This window comes from Mustela nivalis (genome assembly GCF_964662115.1).
Source record: "Mustela nivalis genome assembly, chromosome: 2".
Taxonomy (NCBI): Eukaryota; Metazoa; Chordata; class Mammalia; order Carnivora; family Mustelidae; genus Mustela; species Mustela nivalis.
In genome coordinates this window covers 143297255-143323806 of record NC_139021.1, presented here as the reverse complement: position 1 = coordinate 143323806, position 26552 = coordinate 143297255, and the positions used below count along the sequence as shown (strand labels likewise).

The following is a 26552-nucleotide window of genomic DNA, read 5'->3' as shown; positions in this document are numbered from 1 at the left end:
ATTATATACTCATATACACATATATTAAGTGTATATGTATATGTGTAAAAAAAATTACATCCAAAATATATGAAGGAGTTTTTACAAACCAAAAAGAAAAAAATACAGTTTAATAAAAGACCTGTCACAAAAGAGGATATGCTTACGGCAAATAAACATATGTGAAGGTGCTCAACAAACAGTTATTAAAAAACACAAGACAAAAATCTCAGTGAAATACTATACCCCCACCAGAATAGCAAAAATGCAAAAAGACAGACAGCACCAAAAGAAAGTGGAATTTCTAGAATGCTCATTTTCTACCAGTGGGACTGTAAACTGGTACAACAACATTGGAAAACTAACAGCATCTGAAGCTATATACATAAATACCCAATAATTCAGTGGTGCCTCTCCTACATATTTCACCAACAGAAATGCATAAATGTTTACCCAAAAATATATAACAAAATCTTTCCAATAATAGCAGTTGCTAGAAACAATAAACAACCTGAATGTCAATCAATAGCAAGATAAAGTAAGTTGTACTACCTTCACACAAAGAAATATTATAAAATTAGAAACAAACTATAAAAAGTATAAAATGTTGCATCAAAGAAGTCAGACATAAAATAGGCATGTTTATAATTCTGCTTATACGAAGTATAGGCAAAACTAATCTATAGTGATATATATCAAAGCAGGGGCACCTCTGGGGGTGGGGTTGAGAGAATGACTGAAAAGCACAGGAAACATTCTGGGATGACAAAAATATTCTTTATCACAATGTGGTGTGACATTATATACAAACATTCAAAATTTTCTGTGCTGCATGACAAATATTTATGCATTTTATTTAGTGTGAATTATACCTCAACAGAACACTATTTGTATTTAAACCAAAAAATAATAATAATAACCTAGATTCTAGATAATTGCTATGCAAAGTAGTCAGTCTACAAACTGTTGGAGATAAGGAGCTTCCACCACAATGCATATCAACACACTGTTTTTTTCAAAAAGAAAGTTTTATTGTGAAAATAGTATCAACTAAACTAAAGAGTGGGTTGAACTAAACTGTTGTAATAACACAGTTGATTCACATTCTTAATGAAAGCTCCTTATCTTGAAGCTCTCCCCACCTGGGCTGGAAGGAGCACTGTTGTAGAGAACAACCATGATGGTGGTTGGGGAACTGGAGGTGAGGCGGGTGGGGGGAGTGAGGGGATGGGACAGACATGGGCTTTGGTGAAAGGGATAGGGAGGCCAAGAAAAATGAGAATATGTTAAAGTTCTTTTTGGATTAAATTTTAAATATTTATTTAAACTATTCTAGGCAAAAAAAAAAAAAAGCAATTAAAAATAGTAAGATGGGAGAATGTTGTCCAAGTATATCAATAAATGCAAACATAAAAGGACTAAACTCACTGGTTAGAAGACAAAGAGAAATTATAATTTTAAAAAAGTTATAACCTATTTGCTATGTATCAAAAAGTTCATAGTAAAAAGTTGGAACATACAGAAATGAAATTGATAAAATATACTAACATCTGAAAAAAAAGGCCTTACGAGAAAAAGGGTAATGAGAAATAGAGATCACTAAATTATGACTTAAGTCCAATTTCAGCAAAAAAAATTCTAAACAGGTACACACCTAACAAAATACCCTCAAAATACAAGAAGCAAAAAACTGGTAGAATTTCAGGGAAAAAAAAAAAAAAGTAATCCTCTAACACAGTAGGAGATCTTAACACTTTTTTCAACATCTGCCATCAATTCTCCATCCTTTCTCAGACTGTTTTCCTCTTATATCAGAAGCTCTGAGATCTTAAGATCTAGGTGCATTCTGAACTCTTCTAAAGGAATCTTTAAGTTATAGGAACAGTGAAGTGAAAAATGTCAGATACTAAGTGGATTATTACTGCCATCTGCTGGACACAATGTTCATTCCCATTTTGATCACACTTGCTTTAAAAAGTCCTAGAAAGAAAGCACATCCTGTAATTGTCTCTAAACTTTTCTCTAATGAGATAGAGATACTCTCCCTAAATTAAATATGTGTCCTCTCTATGTCTGTGCAATTTAACAATTCTCTGGTAAGGATGCTTAGTTTTTCTAAGTCACAGATTTATGAGAGTACAGAAAATTACATTGCCTAAAACCTACTTGGACTTTAGTATATCCATGAAGACTACCAATTTTCCATACAGTTAATGGAAAATCATATTTTATTTTATATACCGAGTAATTACAATGAGTCACTTCAAACATACCAACTACACTTTACTCATAGAGCATATTAGCCACATTACTGCAATGTCTCTTAAAATATGCACATAATAATGTATGGTAGGTCTCCTAGGGCTCACCCACATCTGGTTCCCTTGCCTTCCAGGTACACAGGAAAATTACACTTCTTGCCCAGTTACTACTAATCTTAAATTAGAGTCAACAGGTTATAAGTAAAAATACAATGTACCACCTGCAGGCCCCAGCAAGTAATTGCAAATATAAGAGTTGGCAGCATTTTTCCTCTACAACAGTGACCTTTTGATGGGGCCTCAAAAGGTAATGGTAAAGCCACCTTCTTTTGGTGATGCTCAAGATGGTGAGAGGAAAGCAGCTTAGAACACTGAAGTTGCTCCACAGAGTCTTCCAGACCCACAACAGACTTTGGAAGAGTAAAAATTAAGCTTTTACTGTGTTAAGCCACTGAGTTGGCACTTAAACGTTAACTTCAGCATAGCTTAGCCCTGGATTTTTCAAAAGTGGCACTACTGACATCTTTGGCTGGGTAATCCTTTGCTGTGGATACTACTATAGGGCATTAAGAAGCATCCCTGGCATCTTCCCACTATTTGTCAGTGCACCCCTCAATATGACAACCAAAATTGCATCCAGACATTGCCTTCCTTCCAAATTTGAGAACCACTAGCCTACCTTAACCTGAATACAGTATATCTATCCCTATATGTGTGTACATAATGTATGAGAGTGTATTTAACTCATGTCATGTGACACAAATATATGGTTTATTATGTATTAAGGTCAGATGTTTTGTAGGCTCTTAACAGATACAAAATTTATTTCTTAAACTAGGAGAGCTATTTATAAACTTAAAAAAATCCAAGCAGTATTACAAGTCTTTCCATAGTAAGGTAAACAAAATGTTTCAAAAGTATATATAAATTCATACGTACTATGCTGTTCATTTCTGAGGACTCATAACTCCCAACTGGATGGACATTTCCAATGGGCTCCAAACCCTCTTCATCCCACATGTATGTTCCATCAGAGCTATCAGATGGAGAGAGCTCAAATGAAGAACCAGCTCTGTAATCAGTATCTGGTGAAATCAAGTTGCTCCCAGCAGTATGTTTTGTACATTCACTCCTGTCTTCAATTTTTTTTTTTAAGAAGAAAAAGGGGAAAAAAGTTATTAATTCATAGAAATATATTTCTCAGCTTCTGAAAATATACACTCTAATAACTTAATATAGCAAAATAACTGGCAAAAAAGTATTAGTAATTATAGCATTTTCTAAATCCTAAACAAAAAAAAAAAAAATCAGGGGATAAAATTTTAAATAACCTACTGAAATGTTTCCCAATACACATAAAGAAAGTTCACTGAGCCATCTTTCACTTCTGCAACATTTCTAGAATTATAAATAAAGCTTCACACTCTTTTAATATTTCCTAAGATATTTCTTTTACACACTGGCCATGAAACTCCTTTCTCTGTGTATATCATTTAACCTTGCAGTTGCCACCTTATAAGAGAAACATTTGTTCTGGCAAAAGACCCTCAGACAGTCAAGGGTTTATGCATATCTCTAGGCATGGCCTACACTCTTGACCAGATCACATGCCTACACTCAATCCCTTCAGTTTGCTCTGTTTTCAGGCTATTTGGGCACAAAGAGATATTTTCTCCAGAATTTTAGTATCAGGATGACCAAGTATAAGAGGAAATATTTAAGAGGTACTAATCTCACTTTCCTCAGTTAAAAAAATAAAGTTCCTCTGAGTTTGCTAAACAAGAAATCTAAGCTCTATTTTAAAAAAGTAAAAAATTTCTAGGATAAAAACACTCATTAGACTGGACATAACCTATATTATTATTAGCTCATTTACCTTTTGGCACAGCTTCACTCTAAACACATAGCATCTATTACCATAAAGGAAGAGACAGTTTAAAATGGCATGCCACTGTTTAGGGAAGAGGGGGAAAAGAAAAAATCTGAAGCAATAGGAATAGGCCTCTACATGAAAGTCACAGAAGAACAAAGGTAAGATATATTAGGGAAGAGTATTTTTATCACTGTTTTAAATAGTGAAAAATAAGTCTGAGAGCAAAAGTCACAGAAAGATAAAAGTTGCCCCACCTCAATTTTATTTAGATCCATCCCGCCACAAAAATTGACAGCATCTTGGAATTAATCAAAAGGTAATCCCAAGTGTAAGTTCAATTATATTATCTATGAAAAAGCAAACTTAAGAATATTAATATTTACCAGAGACACTTATATCTATCCACTCGTCAGTTTTACTTTTTTCATTTTCCTTGGGGGAATCAAATATATCCTTTGGTGGTACATTTTCATGCTTTTCTTCTTTGAGAGAAATTTCCTCTGGAGTTATTCTAGTTCTGTTGGAGTCTTCTATATCTATAAAATCATCACTAAAGTCTTCACTTAAATCATTCTTATCAGAAGATGACAAAGATGACAAGGAAATATCATCCACATCATCACTCAGGTATCTAATTTTAGCATTATGCTTCATGGTCTGGTCATTTTCTGTTCTATAACTATCATTTTCAATTAGTTCTTGGTCCTTATTCGTAGCTCCATCCTTAGCCATAAGTTCAGCATCTTCTTCTACACATGGATCAGCAGGTGAATTCTTATTACCATCAACTGTGATAGTGCCAGAAAATGGAGGTCGGCTAGATTTCAGTAGAGAGGGATGAACCATCCTATAACCCAAAGTGGAAGTTACACCTGGGCCATTTGGTAAAGCCAACTTCTTTCCACCAGCAGCATAAGGCCTATTAAATCCATACCCTATGTGATCATTCCCATTGAGCACTTCTGATTGCCGGGAATTTCTTGCTAGCATACTTGACCTCAGAGGCACTCTAATGGGTAGCTGTTGGTTCTGATAAGGCTTTGTAAGATCTGCAGCTCTATTGAAGGAATGTGATCTGGTTATAGATGAAGGTGGAAGGAATGAATTCTGAATGGAATGTGAAAAACTTTGTGACCTTACCATTTTTTCACAAGTAAGAGATTTAATATTGTCTAGGGATTGTGCTAAGCCTTCTCCAGAACTGCTTCTTGTGGCACAGGAGTTTGCTCTAGGCCTTTGTATGCTACCAGCTGAACGGTTTCCATACAATCCATTCAACTGTGATTTTGGAGCACTGACTGAAGAATATGAAGTCCTTCCTAATAATGTGCCTTTGGTGAATTTACCCAAACTAGATGGTCCAGACAAAGACTTTTGGTTTAACTCCTCCGTAGATGACACAAACATAGTGGATGGCTTTGCTAACTTTGATGTGAGTAAAGAAATACTTTTCAAGCCTCCCTTTATCCCATTTTTATCAAAAATTCCTTGAGTAGGTGCATGTTTTTCAGGATCAATTACTTTATTGTGTGAAGTTTGAGTACTGTTACGGTCTTCAACACTTTGCGCACTGAGTTGGTATTTAGTTGCTGTTCTCCAATTAAATGAATGGGATGATGGGCAATCAGAGCCATTATTCTTTATGTAACTTTTGACGTTGCTACTCTTGGAAGTTCCCAATAAATTAACAGGTGTCCCATTTGACATTGGCTGCAGAGTACTCCTCACAGATTTTGTTCCATACTTTGGCAGTTTGGAACCCAAAAATGTCTTGATTTGTGTTTTTTCTTCCATGAGCTATAAGATGCATTTGTTCTTAAAATCTGACAGAATCTGAGGAGACAAAAAAGTAGATTAAACGTTCCTAAATAAGCAGAATTACATGGGTTATTATATAATAAGAATATATACTCATAGACAATGACATGCACCAAAACCTATTATGATTCCTACAAATTTCTTAATAAATATTGAGTACAGGAATTAAATTAATAAATTAATGTTAGGAGAAAGTAAAGAACATTTTTATACACACTTTTTTAAACTTGGGCTATGCACAATGATAACAAATTCCAGAATTAATAAAACCAGACTGTCAATTCTGACTGAATTTTGAAAAAAAGAAATACTTCTATAGAAAACACGTCTTCCAATTTCCAATCCATATTATTTTTTTCACTTTGGACAATATTATCTCCTTTAAAATAAGAAAATGTTATTTGTTATTTTTTAAAGTATATGTAATCTTATAAAAACTGGAATACATTTTAAAAATTCATTACTAAAATCACAGTAGGATATAGGAAAAAAATAAAATAGCACCAAATTTTTTTTTCTGACATTAACAGGAGAGATATCAGGTATCATTTTAAGCAACTATCTCAAACAAATTTCCAACTGGTAATATAAATAGATACTACAGTAGGATCATGGTGAAAAGTATAATGGTTTTAATAAAGTTGGTTAGTCCACTAATCTCAACCTCCCAAATTTATTTTAAAAGTAACACAAAACAACAAACACAAAAAGGTTCAATGAACAGACAAGAACATAAAACTGAAACACCTACTGTCCTTTATTTAGCTGTTTAATAAAGTATGACATATTCAGGGTCACATGATGAGATCACAAAGATGAGATAGAAATATTAAAATGCTTATCCTAATATTAATAGAAATATAATATGCTATATGCTTACTGCTCACTATATGCTCATTGTGATTATATAAAAATTCTACAAAAGCATACACAAGTACAAAATGGGAATAAAAGAAAAATACACACCCTACAGTCACTGATGGTTTTTTAAAATTATGTATCTTAAAACATCATATGCTGTCAGTTATTTTTTTAGTAAAAACAAAAACAAAACAAAACCTGATTCAAAGCCATACCTATACTTTAAAAATTGAGAGTTTCTGAAGTATGTGTGTTATTAATTAAGTCAAAAATAAATATTTAGGAAATCATAGAGACATTCAAGTAAAGTTGCTGGAGTGAAGCAGAATTACAAAACTTCCTATCCCCAATAACTAATAAAAAAGAAAGAATATATATACGTGTGTGTATGAATATAATTTTTAGCCAAAAACTCACCAGCTTCAAACAAAAATTGTGTAAACTAAGCACCTCTATACTTTTTTTAAAGTAGTAGACAGAGAAAGATTCTGAACAATGAGGTTTGGCTCCTAGCATTATGACACTGACTGAAAGCAGAAATGGGGAAAATAGGTGAGTTGATAAAACTCCAAAGTTTTAATAAACATTCTCTAGTTTGGATAGAAATACCTGGTTTGGCATGCTCTAGGAAAGTCCAGGAAAACAACTTTGGCACAGAACAAGGCACTGTTCTGACTTGAGGGGAGGGTCTAAAGCCCCTCAAATTATACTACACAGGATAGAGTGAGGCCAGTATACATTTAACAAAACCTAAGGAGACAGGAAAGCCTGGAGCACCAGAAGAGTTCTTCCCACACCGCCTTATATCCTCAACCACAAAGAAGTAGACAGAACAGCATACAACTGCTCAAAAGGTGTCCTGAGGTGTGCAGTAAAAGAAAGAGACAAAATCATAGCTAAGGTGAAAAAGGTATCAATGGGAATTCACCCAGGTTCTATCAACAGCAAGTACAAGTCTTGGTCCAGCTATTCAAGTCTCTACCTAGAAAGATAAAAAGAAATGGCCACACAACCATATAAACAAGGGAGTAGAAGCAAGAAAAGAAACAAAGAACAAAGGAACACAACAAGAATTCAAAGATAAAAAACAAAACAGGTAAGTTTAAATCAGCTAAGGAAATCAATTAGGAAGTAAAGAACCCAAGATGGAAAAATCAAACTAATTGGCAAGGAGAAAAGTCCTAAAATAACCTGAATACTGAGGAGAAAAATACCCTGGAGGGTATTAATAAATTAGATTATAAAGTCTTTTAAAGCTGCTCTGTTCTAATTAGCTTACAGAGATAAATATGTATTTATATAAAATGATTATCAAAATTCCCAGAAAATAAGAAAATTGATCTTCTAATATTTATTTTTTAAATGTTCAGTTAATCTTGTTTTTTAAAGATTTTATTTATTTATTTGACAGAGAAATCACAAGTAGGCAGAGAGGCAGGCAGAGAGAGAGGAGGAAGCAGGCTCCCTGCTGAGCAGAGAGCCCCATGCAGGGCTTGATCCCAGAACCCTGAGATCATGACCTGAGCCGAAGGTAGCGGCTTAACCCACTGAGCCACCCAGGCGCCCAACAGTTAAACTCTTATAGCACAGATCTGATCATATTCTTCCGTTCTACGATTAAAAACCATGCATGGACCAGGAATAACAAAATAAAATCCCAAATCCACTACAGAGATTGAACTTCTCCATTTGGTTCTACACTCTTTGCAGTACTATACATTTAAGCCAAGATACACTGTTGGACATTCCCCAAAATATATTCTGTATTTTCTACCTTCTGTGCCTTTACTCTTGTAAAGACCACCTTAAAGGCCCCACCCTCAAAGTTCAAAATCTCTACACCCACAAAACTTTCCAGTTAAAACTGATTCCTCATCTTTCTCTATTCCCTTCACATCAATAATATAGTTGAGTCTGTCTTATATTGTGGGCATGTCTAGTTGACCCGTTAGAAAATAAACCTGTTAAGAGCATAAGCTAAGTGTTATATACTTCGTGGCCTGTCACAGGACCACGAATTTGAAAGATTCTCAACTTTTAAGTTAATTCATAATCTCTTAGCGCAAGTTAATTTAATAAATACTAAATCAAGACTGAAAAACAACTTTGTTTTGTGTATCTGTGATTAACTGGTAGCTTCCTCAAGGATTATGTTAAAAAAGATTCTGAAGTAAAATCTAGACTCTAAGATAAATTATCATGATCAAATAGCAACATATGCCATGACCAGAAAAAGGGACAGGGGCAGTATCCATGTGAGATTACTGCCATCCCATTTTTTTATAACAGTCTTTACCACAAAAAAATACTTCCACAACTACAAACACTTTCAGGATAACCATAAGGAAATTGATAATGATATTAGATATAAGGGTCATTTTGCAAATCACTAAATAACACACATTAAAAATTCTGTCCTCTGGTGAGTCAATCTATGAGTCAGAAAGGCTTTAACATTTCCCTGCCTATCACAAGTAGTCTAAGGACAGAACATTCTATTCTTTCACTTCTCTATTTATTTTACTGTCTAAAATGAGAATACTATATATTACCTCCCAAGAATATCTTAAGTATTAATAACTTAGAGGTACAAGATAAGCCTACAAGAAAGACACACTACTATTACAAAGTGTGTTTGGGGTGCCACCACTCAGAACAAAAACAAGAAAAATTTATTAGAACCTGAATGCACTATTTCCTTTCAAGAGTACTTATTGATTTCTAAATGCACAAATGACTGTAATAAACAAAATCAATCATCTTGGTTGTGGTCTTAAAGTAATCTGATGGCTCAACTGTAAAGCTTGCATATCTGCTTATAGTATGAATACTGTCACTTCATTAGTTGACTGACTACCTATTATCTTTAAATATTCATGAAACTTTCTCTTATATTTGCTTACATAACTATGAAATTAAATAAAACAAACATTGTGAGTCCGCCTCATTTTAGTAGCTTATGCTACCTCTGATGAACTTTCCCTGATATGCAGTCTGTTAAGTGATTAAAGAATGCAATCATAACAATTTGAAAAAGTACATGCTGGCTACAAAATCAAATGATTCCATCTTCTCTGAAACATTTCACTATTGTCAATGAGCTTTAATTTAATGCTGAACAAAGAATAATACCTGGCACAGGGCTTGGAAATGTCTGAGATTTTCTGATTTAATTTCTGTAAAATGATTTTTCAAATAAAGGCACATTTATAGTATTGATATTTCACATCTAAAAGAATTTTCAAAACTATATATAAATTCTTTTTTAAAAAATGAGTAAATCAGGGGCACCTGGGTGGCTCAGTTGGTTAGGCTTCCAACACTTGATTTTGGCTCAGGTCATGATCTCTGTCCTGGGATCCAGCCCCATATTGGGCTCTGTGCTCAGTGGGGAGTCTGCCTGAGACTCTTATTCTCCATCTCCAACTTCCCCTCCCCGCATAAATAAGTAAATAAATAAATCCAGTAAATCAAGGTTGGGGGTGGTGGTTGCTTGTATGTTTCATGCTTTTAAAAGGAATCCACAATAGGATAGGAAGAGAAAAGTAAAAGCAAACTTTACTGAGCATTTACATGATAGGTATCATGCTTACCACTCCCTCCTTGTTTAATCTTCATAACATTGTGGATGTCCTCCCATATTAAATCGATAAACCGAGATTTGGAAAGGGTAAAATACTTGTCCAAAAATTCGTAAAGTACTGAAAATAATTCAGGTTCAAGTCTACCTGATTCCAGGATCCATGCAGACTGCCTTTCTGACAAAGGAATGAAACATTCTTTTTTTTTAAAGATTTACTTGAGTGAGGTAGAAAAAGAGAGAAAAAGAGCACATGCAGGAGTAGGACAGGGTAAGAGGCAGAGGGAGAGAATCTCCAGCAGACTACCCACAGAGCACAGAGCCAGACATGGGGCTCAGCAGATCCCAGAATCCAGAGATCATGACCCTGAAATCAAGAGACTGAAACTTAACTGACAGAGCCACCCAGGCACCAGGAAAGAAATATTCTGAGAGGCTTATTGAGAAATACAAGAGTGAAGGAAGGAATTGGATAATTAAGGCTAGGGAAGCATAAAGACTGCAAAGAACCTAGGTATAATTAAATGAGAGGTTTTGAGAGCAATAGTAGAAGCTTTCACCTTTTCAAACTCCTTTCACATCCATTACCTTATCATCTGAGGAACCACCCACTCACATTCTTTTTTTAGTTTTTCAAACAGCTTTTTGGGAGGTATGAACTACCTGAATTTTGGGGATTTACACAGGCATATATTCACTACTGAGACCCAGAGCAATTAACTGAACAGCAATGCTGATGACTGCATACCCCTAACTAGTCACTTTTTAATATGTGCTTTCACATTCAGATAAATATATCTTAATTTAAAAATTTTTTAACCTTGTGTTACTCAACCTATTCCCCTAAATCCCCTTCTGCCCTGTTTCTCCTAGCTTTCATCTGTGGCATAAACCGATTCGAAGGCTTGATTACAATAATCAAATGAACAAAAAGGACACCTTCAGCCAAAAGTAAAGGTTTAAAACAGTACTTCATTCCTTGCAGATTGCTTATGGTTTTAAAAAGACCACACCAAGCTCAATACAAAGCCCCATTATTGTATCAAGCTGACTTTTTTGTCCTCCAGCTACAGCTTGTTAGGCAGATTGGGATCAAAGCAACTTGTGAAAGTGAGGCTTTAAATTAATTTGTGGCTTAGGAACATTAAATAATGTTATTGAATGTAGTAGATTCAAGGCATATTACTTTCTTAAGTTTTAATTTAAGGACAGGAGAATACTAGCAGATAAAGAGGAACCAGAAGCTCCCCTGGCCAAACCACAAAAATTCTCTCCAAATTTTACCATTTAGTTCCAATAAACTTAAATAACTGTGTGGGGCATGCAAATGACACTAGGGTGCTGGGCTAAGTAAAGATGATAAGTGCCAAGCTGCTTGAATAATGGCCACGCCTAACACCTGAGTAGTTGCACTGCCTTTTAAAGATTTGTTATTTATTTGACAGACAGAGATCACAAGTAGACAGAGAGGCAGGCAGAGAGAGAGGAGGAAGCAGGCTCCCTGCTGACCAGAGAGCCTGATACAGGGCTCCATCCCAGAACGCTGGGATCATGACCTGAGCCAATGCAGGGCTGGATCCCAGGACCCTGAGATCATGACCTGAGCTGAAGGCAGAGGTTTAACCCACTGAGCCACCAGGTGCCCCGTTGTACTGCCTTTTAAAATAGTATACAGGTATAACAATTAACCATAGGCATTTTATAAAACACCGAGTATTTAAAAAAAATCACAGCATGCAATCCTTTAGCTTTTTGATATATTTAGGACCTGCTCAAGCAAAATTCCTAAATTAAATAGGCATTGAGAACAGGGTTATAGAGAATCACGGGTCAGGCAGAAGGGTGACAGGGCTAACATTAAAACAGATGGATCATTGCTAGGCTGTAAGTTCAAGGATGGCACAGACTGTGTCTGATATACCAGCATACATTACCAACCCTAAGCTTGTTCAGTATATGGCAGACACTCAATAAATACCCCCAAAATGAAACATTTTGTTAAGATTTAGATGTACTGAGGGGTGCCTGGGTGGCTCAGTCATTAAGTGCTGTCTCTGGTCATGATCTGGGAGTCCTGGGATCCAGCCCCGCATAAGTCTTCCTGTGGAGCAGGATTCTCCCGCTCCCACTCCCCCTGCTTGTGCTCCCTCTCTTGCTGTATCTTTCTCTGTCAAATAAATAAATAAAATCTTTAAAGAAAAAAAAAAAAGGATTTAGATGTGCTGAAAGAATATCATAGAAAAATAAATTTTAGTAGAAATTTTGACTTAATAGAATACATCATAATTTACAAAAAGAGCTAACTATTGGTTACACACAACAATACAGATGAATTTAGCAAGATCCTTTAAACAAATGAGCTAGTTATTTAAGAGTACATATAGTGTATGATTCCATTTATAGAAAGATCAGAATGTCACTTCCACTTAGGAGGTAGAAAGCTGCAATGACTATCACTACTACCTAACAACCTGGTTGTTACCCAATAATCTTTAAAATCCTAACTTTTCTTGAGCCCATCAGAGAGCCAACATCAAAAGACAACCAAATGAGCCAAATTCCAAAGGGGGCCAAGAACCTCCAAGAAAAGACAAGACATTTTTTTATGTTATATTTTCTTTTCATTATTAATACATAATGTATTATTTGCCCCAGAGGTACAGGTCTGTGAATCATCAGGCTACACATTTCACAGCACTCACCATAGCACATACCCTCCCCAATGTCCATAACCCAGCCACCCTATCCTTATCCCTCTACCCCCCCAGCAACCCTCAGTTTGTTTCATGAGATTAAGAGTTTCTTATGGCTGAAACAAGACATTTTTTAAGTTTCACTTTTGACAGAGCATAAAAGAAAGAAGTGACCATCTTAAGGAGTAATAAGCTTACATTTTCATGGATGCTTAAAAGCCGAACGTGGAGTAAAATGTCGGCTTGGAATAGCAAGCTCTTTCCTATGGGCCTCATCCTACTATCCAAAAAAAATACACCAGAGAGCCTACTCTGAATTGCACAAGCATACAGGAGATAAGGGCTAAGCTGCAACAAGGACAAAGACCCACTAGCTTCTATGCATCCTTCTATTTTATGCAGCAAAGCCTTAAACTGCTGGGGAAGGGGCACCAAACCCTTTGGTCCCTGGGACACAGGGCAAAATCCCTGCACCTGGGAAATATAATGGAACATAAAAACTGTACAGTTGATCTATTTATATAAAGGGAAGATCGAGAACAGACTAATTATGATGGTAACGATTAGGACAGAGCAATGGTTCACCAATATTGGTGTGTATCAGAATCACCTGAGAGGGCTTATTAAAACAAGATTGCTGCCCCCCTCAGAGCTTCCAAGTCAGTATGCCCAAAATAGATTCTTAAAACATGTATTTCTAACAAGTTCCTAGGTGATACTGAAGTTACCAATCTGAGGTTAACATAGAGATTACCTCTATGAGAAAGGGTTGACTGAGGTGTTGGTAACACCTAACTCACGTCATGATCTCAGGGTCCTGAGATAGCCCCAGGTCCAGCTCCGCACTCAGCAGACTTTTTTTTTGTTTGTTTAAGATTTTATTTATTTATTTGACAGACAGAGATCACAAGTAGGCAGAGGCGTGCGGGGGCGGGGGGGGAGGGGCAGCAGGCTCCCTGCTGAGCAGAGAGCCTGATGTGGATGGAGCTCCATCCCAGGACCCTGAGATGATGACCTGAGCTGAAGGCAGAGGCTTAACCCACTGAGCCACCCAGGGGCTCCTCAGCAGACTTTTCTTAGCAGATTCTTTTCCCCTTCTCTCTCCTTCCCCTATGTTCTTTCCATCCCCGCAGGCATGCTCTCTTTCTCTCTGTCTCAAATAAATAAAAATCTTTAAAAAATAAATAAAAAGTAAATTTTTTTAAAAAGTACATCAAATAAGTATGTGTCCATAAGAGGAAGAGAGGTGTAATAAAATACAACACATTCTACATGTTCCCCCTCCTCCTCTTAACATTCATTCTCTTTCTCCAACCCCCTCCCACCTCTCTTTCTTCCTTCCCTTCCCCTCAACCAGTTTAGGAATACTTCTCTTTTTCCCTCAATAAGTCTCAGTTTGTACAACCTTTCAGAGAACTCCCAAAGTCTAGATCTCTACATTTAACTTCTCCCACAAAGGCCTGTGATTCAGCAGTACCATAAGCCTAAAGGCGTGAAAGATACCATCAAGAGAAAAACTATCTTGCAAAGTAGTAAAGGGTAATGGGTAAGAAGGCTGTGGAGTTCCCCAGATTAGACTCTTATACTCAGATCACTTTCTAGGAGCGTGGTATAGGACAAAATACTTTGTCTCTCATTAAATCTCATTTTCATATGTAAATAATAGTACCTAATCAGGATTTTTCTCTATGGCCTTGCTGTTTTTAGGTTAACACAACAATCTAATCTGATGAAGCCAGTCTGGACCTGTTGTTTTTAACATCTGCAAAGGGATATTTCCTAAAAACACTACCAAGTAACCTTTGGTGACCCTTACTACACCAAAGTGTTACTGTATTACAAAGCTCAGAAAAATGCAAAAGTGGTTGTGTCACAGTTTACTTTGTGGTTCACAAAAGTGAGACACATAACAATTTATTTTTTAAGTAAAACAAAATGTTTTCACCAAAATGTCCAGGTCACAGTGCAATGCATCCATTTACAGTTTCATCATCAGCATGGCACAGAATCTCTCTATAATACTTCCAGCTCCTTTCCCATATTCAAGCTTTAACCAAATACTGAGTAATATACAGAACTAAATAGTATACACTTGGTGCAAGAGCTACAGTAACACCTAATGTAAGCTTCCTCTGATGATTCTGGAAGCATCTCAAGACCACAGGATTTGTCTCAGAGTTACCACAACAATTCAGTTATTTCACTGAAAAATTGGAATAGATATTTCACTAATTAGAGATTTCTAGCTAAAAGAATAGCTGGATCGCAGCCACCCATTCTTAAAGAATTTCAAAAGAATGATCATTCATGTTTTCTAGTTCCTTCAGAGTTGCAAGTGACCATAAAGCAGATAAATCAAATTTCTGTAGTTCCTCGAGTACAGATCCTTTACCTCTTTGGTTAACAGTGTGGAGATTCCTTAAGAAATTAAAAATAGAGCTTCCCTATGACCCTGCAATTGCACTCCTGGGTATTTACGCCAAAGATACAGATGTAGTGAAAAGAAGGACCATCTGTACCCCAATGTTTATAGCAGCAATGGCCACAGTCGCCAAACTGTGGAAAGAACCAAGATGCCCTTCAACGGACAAATGGATAAGGAAGATGTGGTCCACATACACTATGGAGTATTATGCCTCCATCAGAAAGGATGAATACCCAACTTTTGTAGCAACATGGATGGGACTAGAAGAGACTATGCTGAGTGAAATAAGTCAAGCAGAGAGAGTCAATTATCATATGGTTTCACTTATTTGTGGAGCATAAGAAATAACATGGAGGACATGGGGAGATGGAAAGGAGAAGGGAGTTGAGGGATATTGGAGGGGGAGATGAACCACAGGAGACTATGGACTATGAAAAACAATCTGAGGGTTTTGAAGGGGCGGGGGGTGGGAGGTCAGGGGAGCCAGGTGGTGGGTATTATGGAGGGCACATATTGCATGGAGCACTGGGTGTGGTACATAAACAATGAATTCTGTTACACTGAAAAGAAATTTAAAAAAAAATTTCTGGTCAATTCTTGAATTATATACAATAGTATTAGTAATGACCAAATTAACTAATCCTTTAGAAATAAAGCTCTAAAAAAAAAAACAAAAAAAAAACAAAAAAAAAAAAACAAGTCTACCTATAGCTGAGAGTTAGATGTTCCCATCATCTGAATCAATAATAGTGGGAGGAGGTTACAGGAGTTCTTTTGAGGAGCAAACTTCACAAAGCCAATCAGGGTCCTGGGACCAGGAGAAAAGAATAAATGCTGAAGGTTCACAGATCTTAAATACAAAGGCTCCTCCACTCATTTTCAACTCATAAGCTTTTGCACATCTGAGTGAAGCTAAGTGAACATAAGGTTCATATGAAGCTATGAATCTTTTCCCCTCAATAAGTCTGTTTCTACATGCCCATCAGCATGAGCATGTTACCAGGAATATGATACTATCTGAAGACAGATTTTTCTTGCAGAAGCCAACACTTGAACCACTGCTTAGGCAAAGATGCAGAAAAGAACTAGGTTGACCTTTAGTCACCATCTGACTTATCAAGAGCAACTATGACATTACACGATTTTTAACCTCCATGATAACTAGAACCTAACCTCAAACAAGATGTCCTTTGTTGCTACATGTGTCTTCTGAATCACTACAGGTAAAGGAAATAAAAATAAAAACTGAAAATACATGTGTGTTCTCTCTGAAGTCTAAATGGCCAAACTATAGCCAGCAGGTAAGGAAAGAAATCTGGATGAAATTAAAAGGAAAGAACCCACAGCTAAAAATATGCATTAAATTACATTAATTAAATCCCTTCTCCAACAAAACTATTACTGTATGCTTTCTAGGACACTATTACAATATTATCTTTAATACCATTTATTTGTTGAGCTAATATTTACTGACCATGCATTATAACCCAATCACTGGACAAGGTCCCAGGGAAATGTTTATGACTAACAACATAAACATTGCATTCACATAGGAAAGACTGAACATGCATGTGAAGACTACTTCTTCTACTACATGCATAAAAATATAATCAGTGTTATTAAAGATGGTATCAGAACATACAATGGGAACCAACTCCAATGTGAGGATAAGGGGAGGATCAGGGAATTTTTCAAGGTTTCTATGGTAAGTGTAAGTCATCATCAGGCCAGAACAATTCCACTAATTCCTTATAAAGGCTCATGGTTGATTTGTTGAGTTTTGGGACCCACAGCTCCCACAACATGGCAAGATCTCCCACTAACATATATTTAAACATAGAGTTTCTTCTGCCCGGAATGCACAACCCCTCACCCTTCACACATTCATCATAGCATCAAGCAACCTTTGCAGTGCCCAGTCCAGCAAATTAAAGTTCTGGGCTTCTGTCAACAAATCAAGATGCTCCTCAGACCACTTTAAAAGGTTTATGTTCCCTCCACTGGAGGCCAAGCTCTCTGTGGACTATGGCTTTCACTCATCTGTTTCTTCTTTCTAGCCTAGGACATAGCCTGACACAAAATAAGTGTTTTATAATGAACAGCACATCCCTTAACAGTGTCTTGCTGAGAAATGTTAGTTTTACTTCAAATCCACAATATTAACACTTTTGTATAAAAAGTATAAGCTTGACAGAAAATGGGCAGTATATTTCAACTAATATCAGAAGTCCTAAAGAACTGGCTTATAGCTTCTGTTTATCAGCTCCTCTTTTCCTAGGCAAAAAAGGTACCCAAATTCATGATACTGGTGTTTTTCTCACCCCTCCACAAACCACATTGGGTTATGAATCCCAGTTAACAAACCAATCTTTTTCCTGATAGTGTCTTTCTGGCTTAATAATTAATTCCAATTTGCAATTTCAATCCCTACTCATATCCATGATGCCTAACTCTTCAGTCTTTCTAAAGAAGACACCTACAATTTTTGGTATAAGACATGATTTAAAAAAACTAAATAACAAAAGAAATTGGACATAATAATTTTTGGTATAAGACATCATTTAAAAAAAACTAAGTAACAAAGAAATTGGACATGATATAATCAGTCTCAGTCTGATTGTGCTTTTTACCTGCTGACTCCTAGTGTGATTTAGTTATAAAGTATTTTATTTTTTTATTTTATTCTTAAAGATTTACTTATTTGAGAAAGAGCACACACATTAGTAAGAGGGGCAGAGGGAAAAGGAGAGAGAATCCAAAGTAGACTCTGTGCTAAGCCTTACATGGGGCTTGATCTCACAACCCTGAGATCATGACCTGAACTGAAATCAAGAGTTGGATGCTTAACCAACCATGCCACCCAGGTACCATAGTTACAAAGTATTTTAGATAATTACCCTGCAACTTTTAACAGCAACTAGGACACCCACACTTTATAGTTTTAAAAAGTAAAAATCCTCGGGACGCCTGGGTGGCTCAGTTGGTTAAGCAGCTGCCTTCGGCTCGGGTCATGATCCCATCGTCCTGGGATCGAGTCCCACATCGGGCTCCTTGCTCAGCAGGGAGCCTGCTTCTCCCTCTGCCTCTGCCTGCCATTCTGTCTGCCTGTGCTCGCTCTCTCCCCCTCTCTCTCTCTGATAAATAAATAAAATCTTTAAAAAAAAAAAAAAAAAAGTAAAAATCCTCAACCTAATAATTAATAGCATTTAATTAATCCCTAGAGTATTTACTCTGAGAATATTCTTGATTTGGCATATACCAAAGTGATTAAAGTTAGGTGTAATGTTTCCATCTAAAAATTGATCAAGATATATGGATAAAACATAAGGACCATTAAATATAAGAACAATTTTACTGTGATTAAGACCAACACAATTCAACTTCTTCCTCTGCAGGGAAACCCTGCTTAAGCCACTGTATACTTACACTTCTGATTACTACACTTTTTTATTAAGCAGCTATGAGATAAGATCCTAAAAAATAGAAAAGGTAAGATAAAGTCCCTGCTAGGAGAAGCTTAAGATCTCGTAAAGGAATTCCTATCTAAGGAAAGAATATCTCATTATGGTAATAACTTATCTTCATTCAGTCATCAAACATTTACTGAAAGCCTATTACAAATCAGGCTCTATGTTTGAGGGTGCAAATACAAGACACTCCATACAGAGAAAAAGATATATAGACAAAAAAGGAGAAATGAAGCTCTTTAATGGTTATAGAGGAGTGTACAGAGTAGTACATGGTGGTACATATACAAAACACCAAAAAAACTCCTTAACTGGGAGAAGGAAATATCATAAAAAGCTTCATAGAGGAGGCAATGTTTAAGCTGCTTCAATTAATTAATAGTAACAAAGACACTGAATGTGAAAAGTAATACAGCCTAGGAGCTAAACAAAAGCACAAAACCAGCATGGCACGTTCAAGAAAAAGTCATTAACTATTATTAAACAAGAGTACAGAACAGGATTCAAAGAATGCAGCAGGAAAAGAGAATATTGGAGAGAAAACAAGTCCACAGAAAGCCTTCTGTGCCATAGTAAAAAGGGTGGACTTTACTACAGGAGTTAGGAAGTTCAGGGGTTTAAGTCAGAAAAATAGTGACCTGACCTCAATTTTGAAATGTCTGAAATTTTGAAATGATTTTACTATGGAGGATGGAGTAGAGGAAGAAAGGGAGATAGGTCAGATTATAACATAAGATGGCAAGGATTATAACAAAAAGGTTAGAGAAAAGGTACAAACACAAAATATATTAACTACTGAATCAAGAATTTTATCACAATAGTGGGCACAAAATGAGAACACAATATTTAATTGGAATAAATGGATGAGTAATTGAGTAAGCAATTAAATGTAGAAGATGAAAGAGAAAATAGGGTTCAAAATTTCAGGCTGTCTGATCTGACAAGAGAGTAGTACCTTTAACTGAGGGCAAACATTGTATCTGGAAAAAGAGATGATGAACTTAGCATGTCAACCTGACTTTGTGGTACCTATAGAGGGTACAGGTAGGGGTGTTTACTAGTCATGTAAAGGAGTCCAAAATGCAAGGACAACGTTTCAATGGAGATGATGATTTGGGACTTGTCAGCACAGAGATAATCATCAAATGTTCTACCAGAAACAGTTGAGGCCACCTAGGGAAGATGTAGAACAAGGAGAAAAGGGCTAAGGGCACTGTCCAGAGGATCACCAACATTTAAGGAATGAACAGAAGAAGAAAAAACAAAAAAAAAAAAGAGAGAGAGAGAGAGATGGCTGAGAATGTATAATCCAAAAAGAAATAAAAGAACTGGAAGAGAATTTTTAAATGATAGTGACAGTAGTGTCAAATTGCACAGATAAGGAAAGAAAATCTAAAACCTAAAAAGAATGATTTGACTAAGTAGTTTACAGATTTGGTCACTTTTGCCAGAGCAGTCTCACAATGCAAGATGAGGCACAGACAAATGACTACAATGAGTAAAAGAGTAAAAAAAGATAAGGGAATGAAGTCAAGAAACATAACCCATTCTTTCAAAGACAAAAAAGAAAAAGGCAATTGTTTTTGGTGTTTTGTTTTGTTTTTCCCTAATTTTGTGGTCTCTTTTTCTGTTTCTAAAATACAGGGAAAGAGTTAAAAGAGAAAGTTAAAAATTTATTTTAAAAATGGTGGGGACAACAGCTAGAGCAAACGCACATAGGATACAAGATCTAGGTAGACATTGGTCCCATTATAAGACTTGGAATGTTAGACAAGAAGACAAGGCAGAGGTTCTGATTTATAGCTGAGCTGCAAAGAAGGTGGCAGCTTAACAGGAGCACTGTCCAGGGCTCTAGCCCCAGGAATACTGAACACTGCGACTACAGTAGCCACACTGATTATAGGCCCCATGAGCTCATGGGTCCATCAGTAAGGACTGGTGGAACCTGTAGGTATGGAAATTGTACTTGCAGCTGAATGGTAGTAGATAAAGTAGGGACCAGGCCTTACTAAATGTTATGAGCACACGGGAAAACTGCCCAATATAAATAATTTCAAAAATGTATAATGAAATCCCTACAACATATAATCAGTTTAATTAAAAGACTCATTTTTCAAATTCTCAGCATCTAGCACAGTGTCTGACATAAAAGACAACAGTAGATACAAATGAATGATGTTCTAGGGCTAGCTCAGGCCAAAATCCCAAGAGACTGGAAAATCTGTAGAAGGTAGGCACTGCAGTATCCCCATGACTTGAACAAGAAACTCTTCTTATTATGGGACCAGGAGGGTGGAAAGACTTAATTGCTCGTGCTGAAGACAAGAAAAGACAATGTGATTGTGAGAGGCCTTAATGATAACTAATTTTTATCAAGAATGGTATGTAAAAAAAAAAAAACAAAAACTTATGTGCATCAGCAAAGGAAACAGTCAACAAAACGATGAGCCAACACATGGAATGGGAGAAGATATTCACATGACACTACAGACAAAGAGCTGATATCCAAGATCTATAAAGAACTCTTCAGGGCACCTGGGTGGCTCAGTGGGTTAAAGTCTCTGCCTTCAGCTCAGGTCATGGTCTCAGGGTCCTGGGATAGAGCCCTGCATCCAGCTCTCTGCTCAGTAAGGAACCTGCTTCCCCCTCTCTCTCTGACTGCCTCTCTGCCTACTTGTGATCTCTCTCTGCCAAATAAATAAATCTTTAAAAAAAAAACAAACTCCTCATAATCAACACACAAAAAACAGATAATCATGTCAAAAAATGGGCAGAAGATATGAACAGACACAAGAAAAGTGTTCACCACCATTAGCCATCAGGGAGATTCAAACCAAAACCATATTGAGATATCACCTCACACCAGTTAGAATGGCCAAAATTAACAAGACAGGAAACAACAAGTGTTGGAGAGGATGTGGAGAAAGGGGAACCCTCTTACACTGTTGGTGGGAATGCAAGTTGGTACAGCCACTTTGGAAAACAGTGTGGAAACTCCTTAAGAAATTAAAAATAGAGCTCCCCTATGACCCTGCAATTGCACTCCTGGGTATTTACGCCAAAGATACAGATGTAGTGAAAAGAAGGACCATCTGTACCTCAATGTTTATAGAAGCAATGGCCATGGCCGCCAAACTGTGGAAAAAACCAAGATGCCCTTCAATGGACAAATGGATAAGAAAGATGTGGTCCATATACACTATGGAGTATTATGCCTCCATCAGAAAGGATGAATACCCAACTTTTGTAGCAACATGGATGGGACTGGAGGAGATGATGCTGAGTGAAATAAGTCAAGCAGAGAGACTCAATTATCATATGGTTTCACTTACTTATGGAGCATAAGGAATAACATGGAGGACATTAGAAAAAGGAAAGGAAAAGTGAATTGGGGGAAACTGGAGGGGGAGATGAAGCATGAGGGACTGTGGACTCTGAGAAACAAACTGAGGATTTGGAAGGGAGGGGGGTGGGAGGGAATGGGTGAGCCTAGTGGTGCATATTAAGGAGGGGCACGTATTGCATGGAGCACTGGGTGTGATGCATAAACAATGAATCTTGGAACACTGAAAAAATAAAATTTTTTAAAAAAGAATGGTATGTGCATGGTACTGTGTTAAACAGTTTATAAGAACTATCATATCTTAACCTCATGATAACATATTAGAAGTATATTTATTCTCTTTTCAAAGAGGTTTGTAGACATCACATAATTTGTCCAATTTCATATGAATATTAACAGGACCAAGGCCACTAAACTCAGGTCAGTGCACTCAGTATGGAATATAGTGGCAGTAGTAGTGGTAGGAGCAGGAGGAACAGCAGTAGCAAAGTGTGGCAATGTTCTAAGGATTTGACATACATTAACCTATTTAATCTCTACAACTACTTTAAGAAGTAAATATGATCTCTATTCACAAGCAAGGAAACTAAACTAAACAGAGAAGGGTTAAGGAAACTAAACAGAGAAAGGTTAAGTAGCTTTCCCAAGGTAAAACAGCTAGTAGTAATGGGGCTAGGATTCAAATTTAACCATTTTATTATACAGCCTCCCCCATTCTTTTCTTAAGCTAACACTCAATATACCTGTGTTTTCCAAACTAATTTATTAGTTTATGACAAGAAAGTTTTGTTGTAAATGAAAAGACTAAAATAAAATTGACCTCCTCCCCATTTCTTTCCCAGTACCTTCAGTAGTGCTGGATGAGGTGGCTGAGATCCTGGAGTTGGCAAACTGCGGGAAAAGCATTAAGTAATGGATGTGTTTAGTTCTGTAATGGGTGGGGAAGGAAAGAAATTTAACAGTGGAGAAGTATTCAAGAACTTATTCATGAAGCACAAATGAGAAAATTTCTCTCTTCTTTTATAAGTTTCATAGGATAGATAAATGTTTAAGGGTTATTCAAAGTAACTGTAAGGTAACTGTAAAGAAACAAAAAATAACTTTTTTTTAAAGAAATCAACACTTCAGGGAAACTTCTAGAAGAATATGAGTAAAAGGTTGGGGAATTGAGAACAGAAAGCTGAAGATGCTCACTTTAATAATAAAAGAAAAAAATAGCCACTGAACACAAGTATGCAAAATTAAAGAAAGGAAAAAAAAAGAACCAGTTATCAGGGCCTTTAAATAACTGAAAAACAAATAAACAATATACAAATTGCCATCTTTTCAAGAATAACATAGTAGGAAAGAAATTCATGTTTTTAAAGATTTTATTTATTTATTTGACAGAGAGAAAGAGATCACAAGTAGGCAGAGACGCAGACAGAGAGAGAGGGGGAAGCAGGCTCCCTGCCAAGCAGGGAGCCCGATGTGGACCTCAATCCCAGGACCCTGAGATCATGGCCCGAGCTGAAGGCAGAAGCTTAACCCACTGAGCCACCCAGGTGCACCAAGAAATTCATTTTTTAATAGTGAATTGTAACATGGGTAGGACCGGTATCTTAAAACAATACTTTGGGGTGCCTCAGTGCTGCATCAGTTAGAAAAATAGTAAGTTTTTTTTAAGTTTGTTTGTTTTTTTAATAATCTCTACACCCAACATGGGGCTTGAACTCACAGCTCTGAGATCAAGAGTCATATGCTCTTCCAAATAGCCAGCCAGGCACCCCTGGCTGGTACCTGGGTGTATCTTAAATATATGTATCTTAAAATAACTCTTTATGCAAACATAACTGAAGCTAAGAAAATGAAATATGAAATACAAATCAGAAGAATACTACAAACAAAAAACGAATTAAAGTCTCTAAAATTAGAGATGGCTAGGAAATCAGCAGAGGAAAATGCAAAGCAATGCTCTAAATAGGAAGATGACCCCAAAGAATACAAAAACACTAAATCAAAAGGATATATGCACCCCTATATTTATTGCAGCAATTTTTACAACAGCCAAATTATGGAAGCAAACCAAGTGTCATCAATAGATGAATGGATAAAGAAGATATGGTGTGTGTACACAGCATACCACACATGCGCGCATACAAGAATATTATTCAACCATAAAAAAGAATAAAATCTTGCCATTTGCCACAACTTGGAAGGAGTTAGAGTACAGTACTAAGCAAAAGAAGCCAGTCAGAGAAAGACAAATACCATATGACTTCACTCATATGTGGAATTTAAGAAAATAAGTGAAAAAAGGAAAAAAAGAGAGAGACAAATGAAAAACATTTTTAATTACAGCATAGTTCCTAGAAGGGAGATGGAAGGAGGAGGAATGGGTGAAATAGGTGATTAAGAGCACACTCATCTTGATGAGCGCTCAGTAATACAAAGAATTGTTGAATCATTATATCGTACACCTGAAACAAATTTAACACTATATGTTAACTACACTGGTATTAAAAATAATAATAAATAGGGTGCCTGGGTGTCTCAGTGAGTTAAAGCCTCTGCCTTCGGCTCAGGTCATGATCCCAGGGACCTGGGATCGAACCTCACATCGGGCTCTCTGCTCAGCAGGGAGCCTGCTTTTCCCTCTCTCTCTCTGCCTGCTTCTCTGCCTACTTGTGATCTCTGTCTGTCAAATAAATAAATAAAATCTTTAAAAAATAATAATAATAAATAAACAGAAAGATGACAAAAGAGCACTAGAAGCAGAGGTGGCTGATCCAAATGATGCAAAGAGAAGTTTTGAAAAGTAATTTGAGGAGTGCCTGGGTGGCTCAGTGGGCTAAACCTCTGCTTTCAGCTCAGGTCATGATCTCAGGGTCTTGGGATCCAGCCCAGCATTGGGCTCTCTGCTGCTCTGCCTACTTGTGATCTCTCTCTCCCTGTCAAATAAATAAAATCTTAAAAAAGAAAAGCAGTTTGAGAAAAATCTTACGCAAAAGGAAAGATACTGAACTGGAAACTAGTCAGCTCCATTATTTTCAAAGAAGGAAATAAGGAAAATAGAAGCTATAAAATAACTGCAAAATTTTCAATGAGACAGGACAGATGAAGAAGACTTGATATTTTTGTAAAGAGGAAACAGGTGAAGTTCAGAGAACTCTAAAACTTCTCATTAAAGAAGAAACAGATGGCAAAAAGATGCTAAGAGTATACACATACATGTAAGTATTCATTGTATGAAAGAGAAAAACATCAAAGAGAAACTCTGATTGATGTAACTGTAAAAAGATGCTGAGAGTATACACATACATGTAAGTATTCATTGTATGAAAGAGAATAACATCAAAGAGAAACTCTGATTGATGTAACTGAGAAATCAAAATCAAAACTGTCTGAAGGTAAAAAAATAATTATCTTATTTGGGGTGAATTACAAAATAATACCGGAATGAGCCACCGTGAGGAAAAACACCAGCAAAGGAAAACAGAAGTTCTGGATTGTCTCAAAATTTTTTGATCTGAATTCCATAATCAGGCTGTAAATAAAAGATTAAAGTATATTAAGGATTGTAAAGTGGTGACAGTTTCATGTGGAGTGATTTCATTTGTGTGTGGTACTGGTCTCTGAGAAAAGCAGATTATCAGCACACAAGCTGGGCTCAATCCCAGGACCTGGAGATCATGACCTAAACTGAAGGTACACACACTTAACCAAGTGAGCCACCTAGGTGCCCCTGGTACTAGTCTTACTCTCAGATTAAAAAACCAAGGCATATCACATTCAGTGGATTCAGAGTAAGAAACTTGCCTGCAATGTTTTTAAAACCTGAAACAGTACAATAAATTATTTTATGTAAAAATTTTTGCTTTTTTAAGTGTCTCATATAAGGAAAACCAATACAGAACCTAAAATGTTTATAGCTTCAGCAGTTTCTATAATGTTTAGATGGATTTTCAACATTAATCTTGCCACATTTCACAGTCATTTTATGTTTTCGAAATTAGATTTATTGTAGTAGTAACCTAAAGTGGACTTTTCCTATTTAGTAATAAATCAATATCCTTGCTACACATACAACAAGAGTAGAACAGAATTAAAAATATCACAAGGCATGATGGATACATACCATTTTATTACACGTGCAGCATGTAATATGTTCTGAACATTGTAGAATTAAAATACACAAGGATAAAGCATTTTTATATAATGTCTAAGAAATTTTTTTCTGCATAGGTATTCCTTAAAATGTAAAGACCTTATC

The 26552-nt window shown here is 36.4% G+C and overlaps 1 protein-coding gene across 6 annotated transcripts in view; it reads right to left on the bottom strand.

Moving 5' to 3' along the window:
* The window catches only part of CCSER2 (coiled-coil serine rich protein 2), a 187822-nt gene that overhangs the window by 138636 nt on the left and 22634 nt on the right, over positions 1-26552 (bottom strand). For all 6 annotated transcript variants that reach the window (XM_082719676.1, XM_082719677.1, XM_082719678.1 and 3 more), the window contains exons 2-3: positions 4497-5946; positions 3180-3376 (exon numbers count right to left, since the gene is read on the bottom strand). In XM_082719676.1, coding sequence (XP_082575802.1) covers positions 3180-3376; positions 4497-5907 — 1608 coding nt within the window. In that variant the 5' untranslated portion in view covers positions 5908-5946. The remainder of the gene's footprint in view (positions 1-3179; positions 3377-4496; positions 5947-26552) is intronic.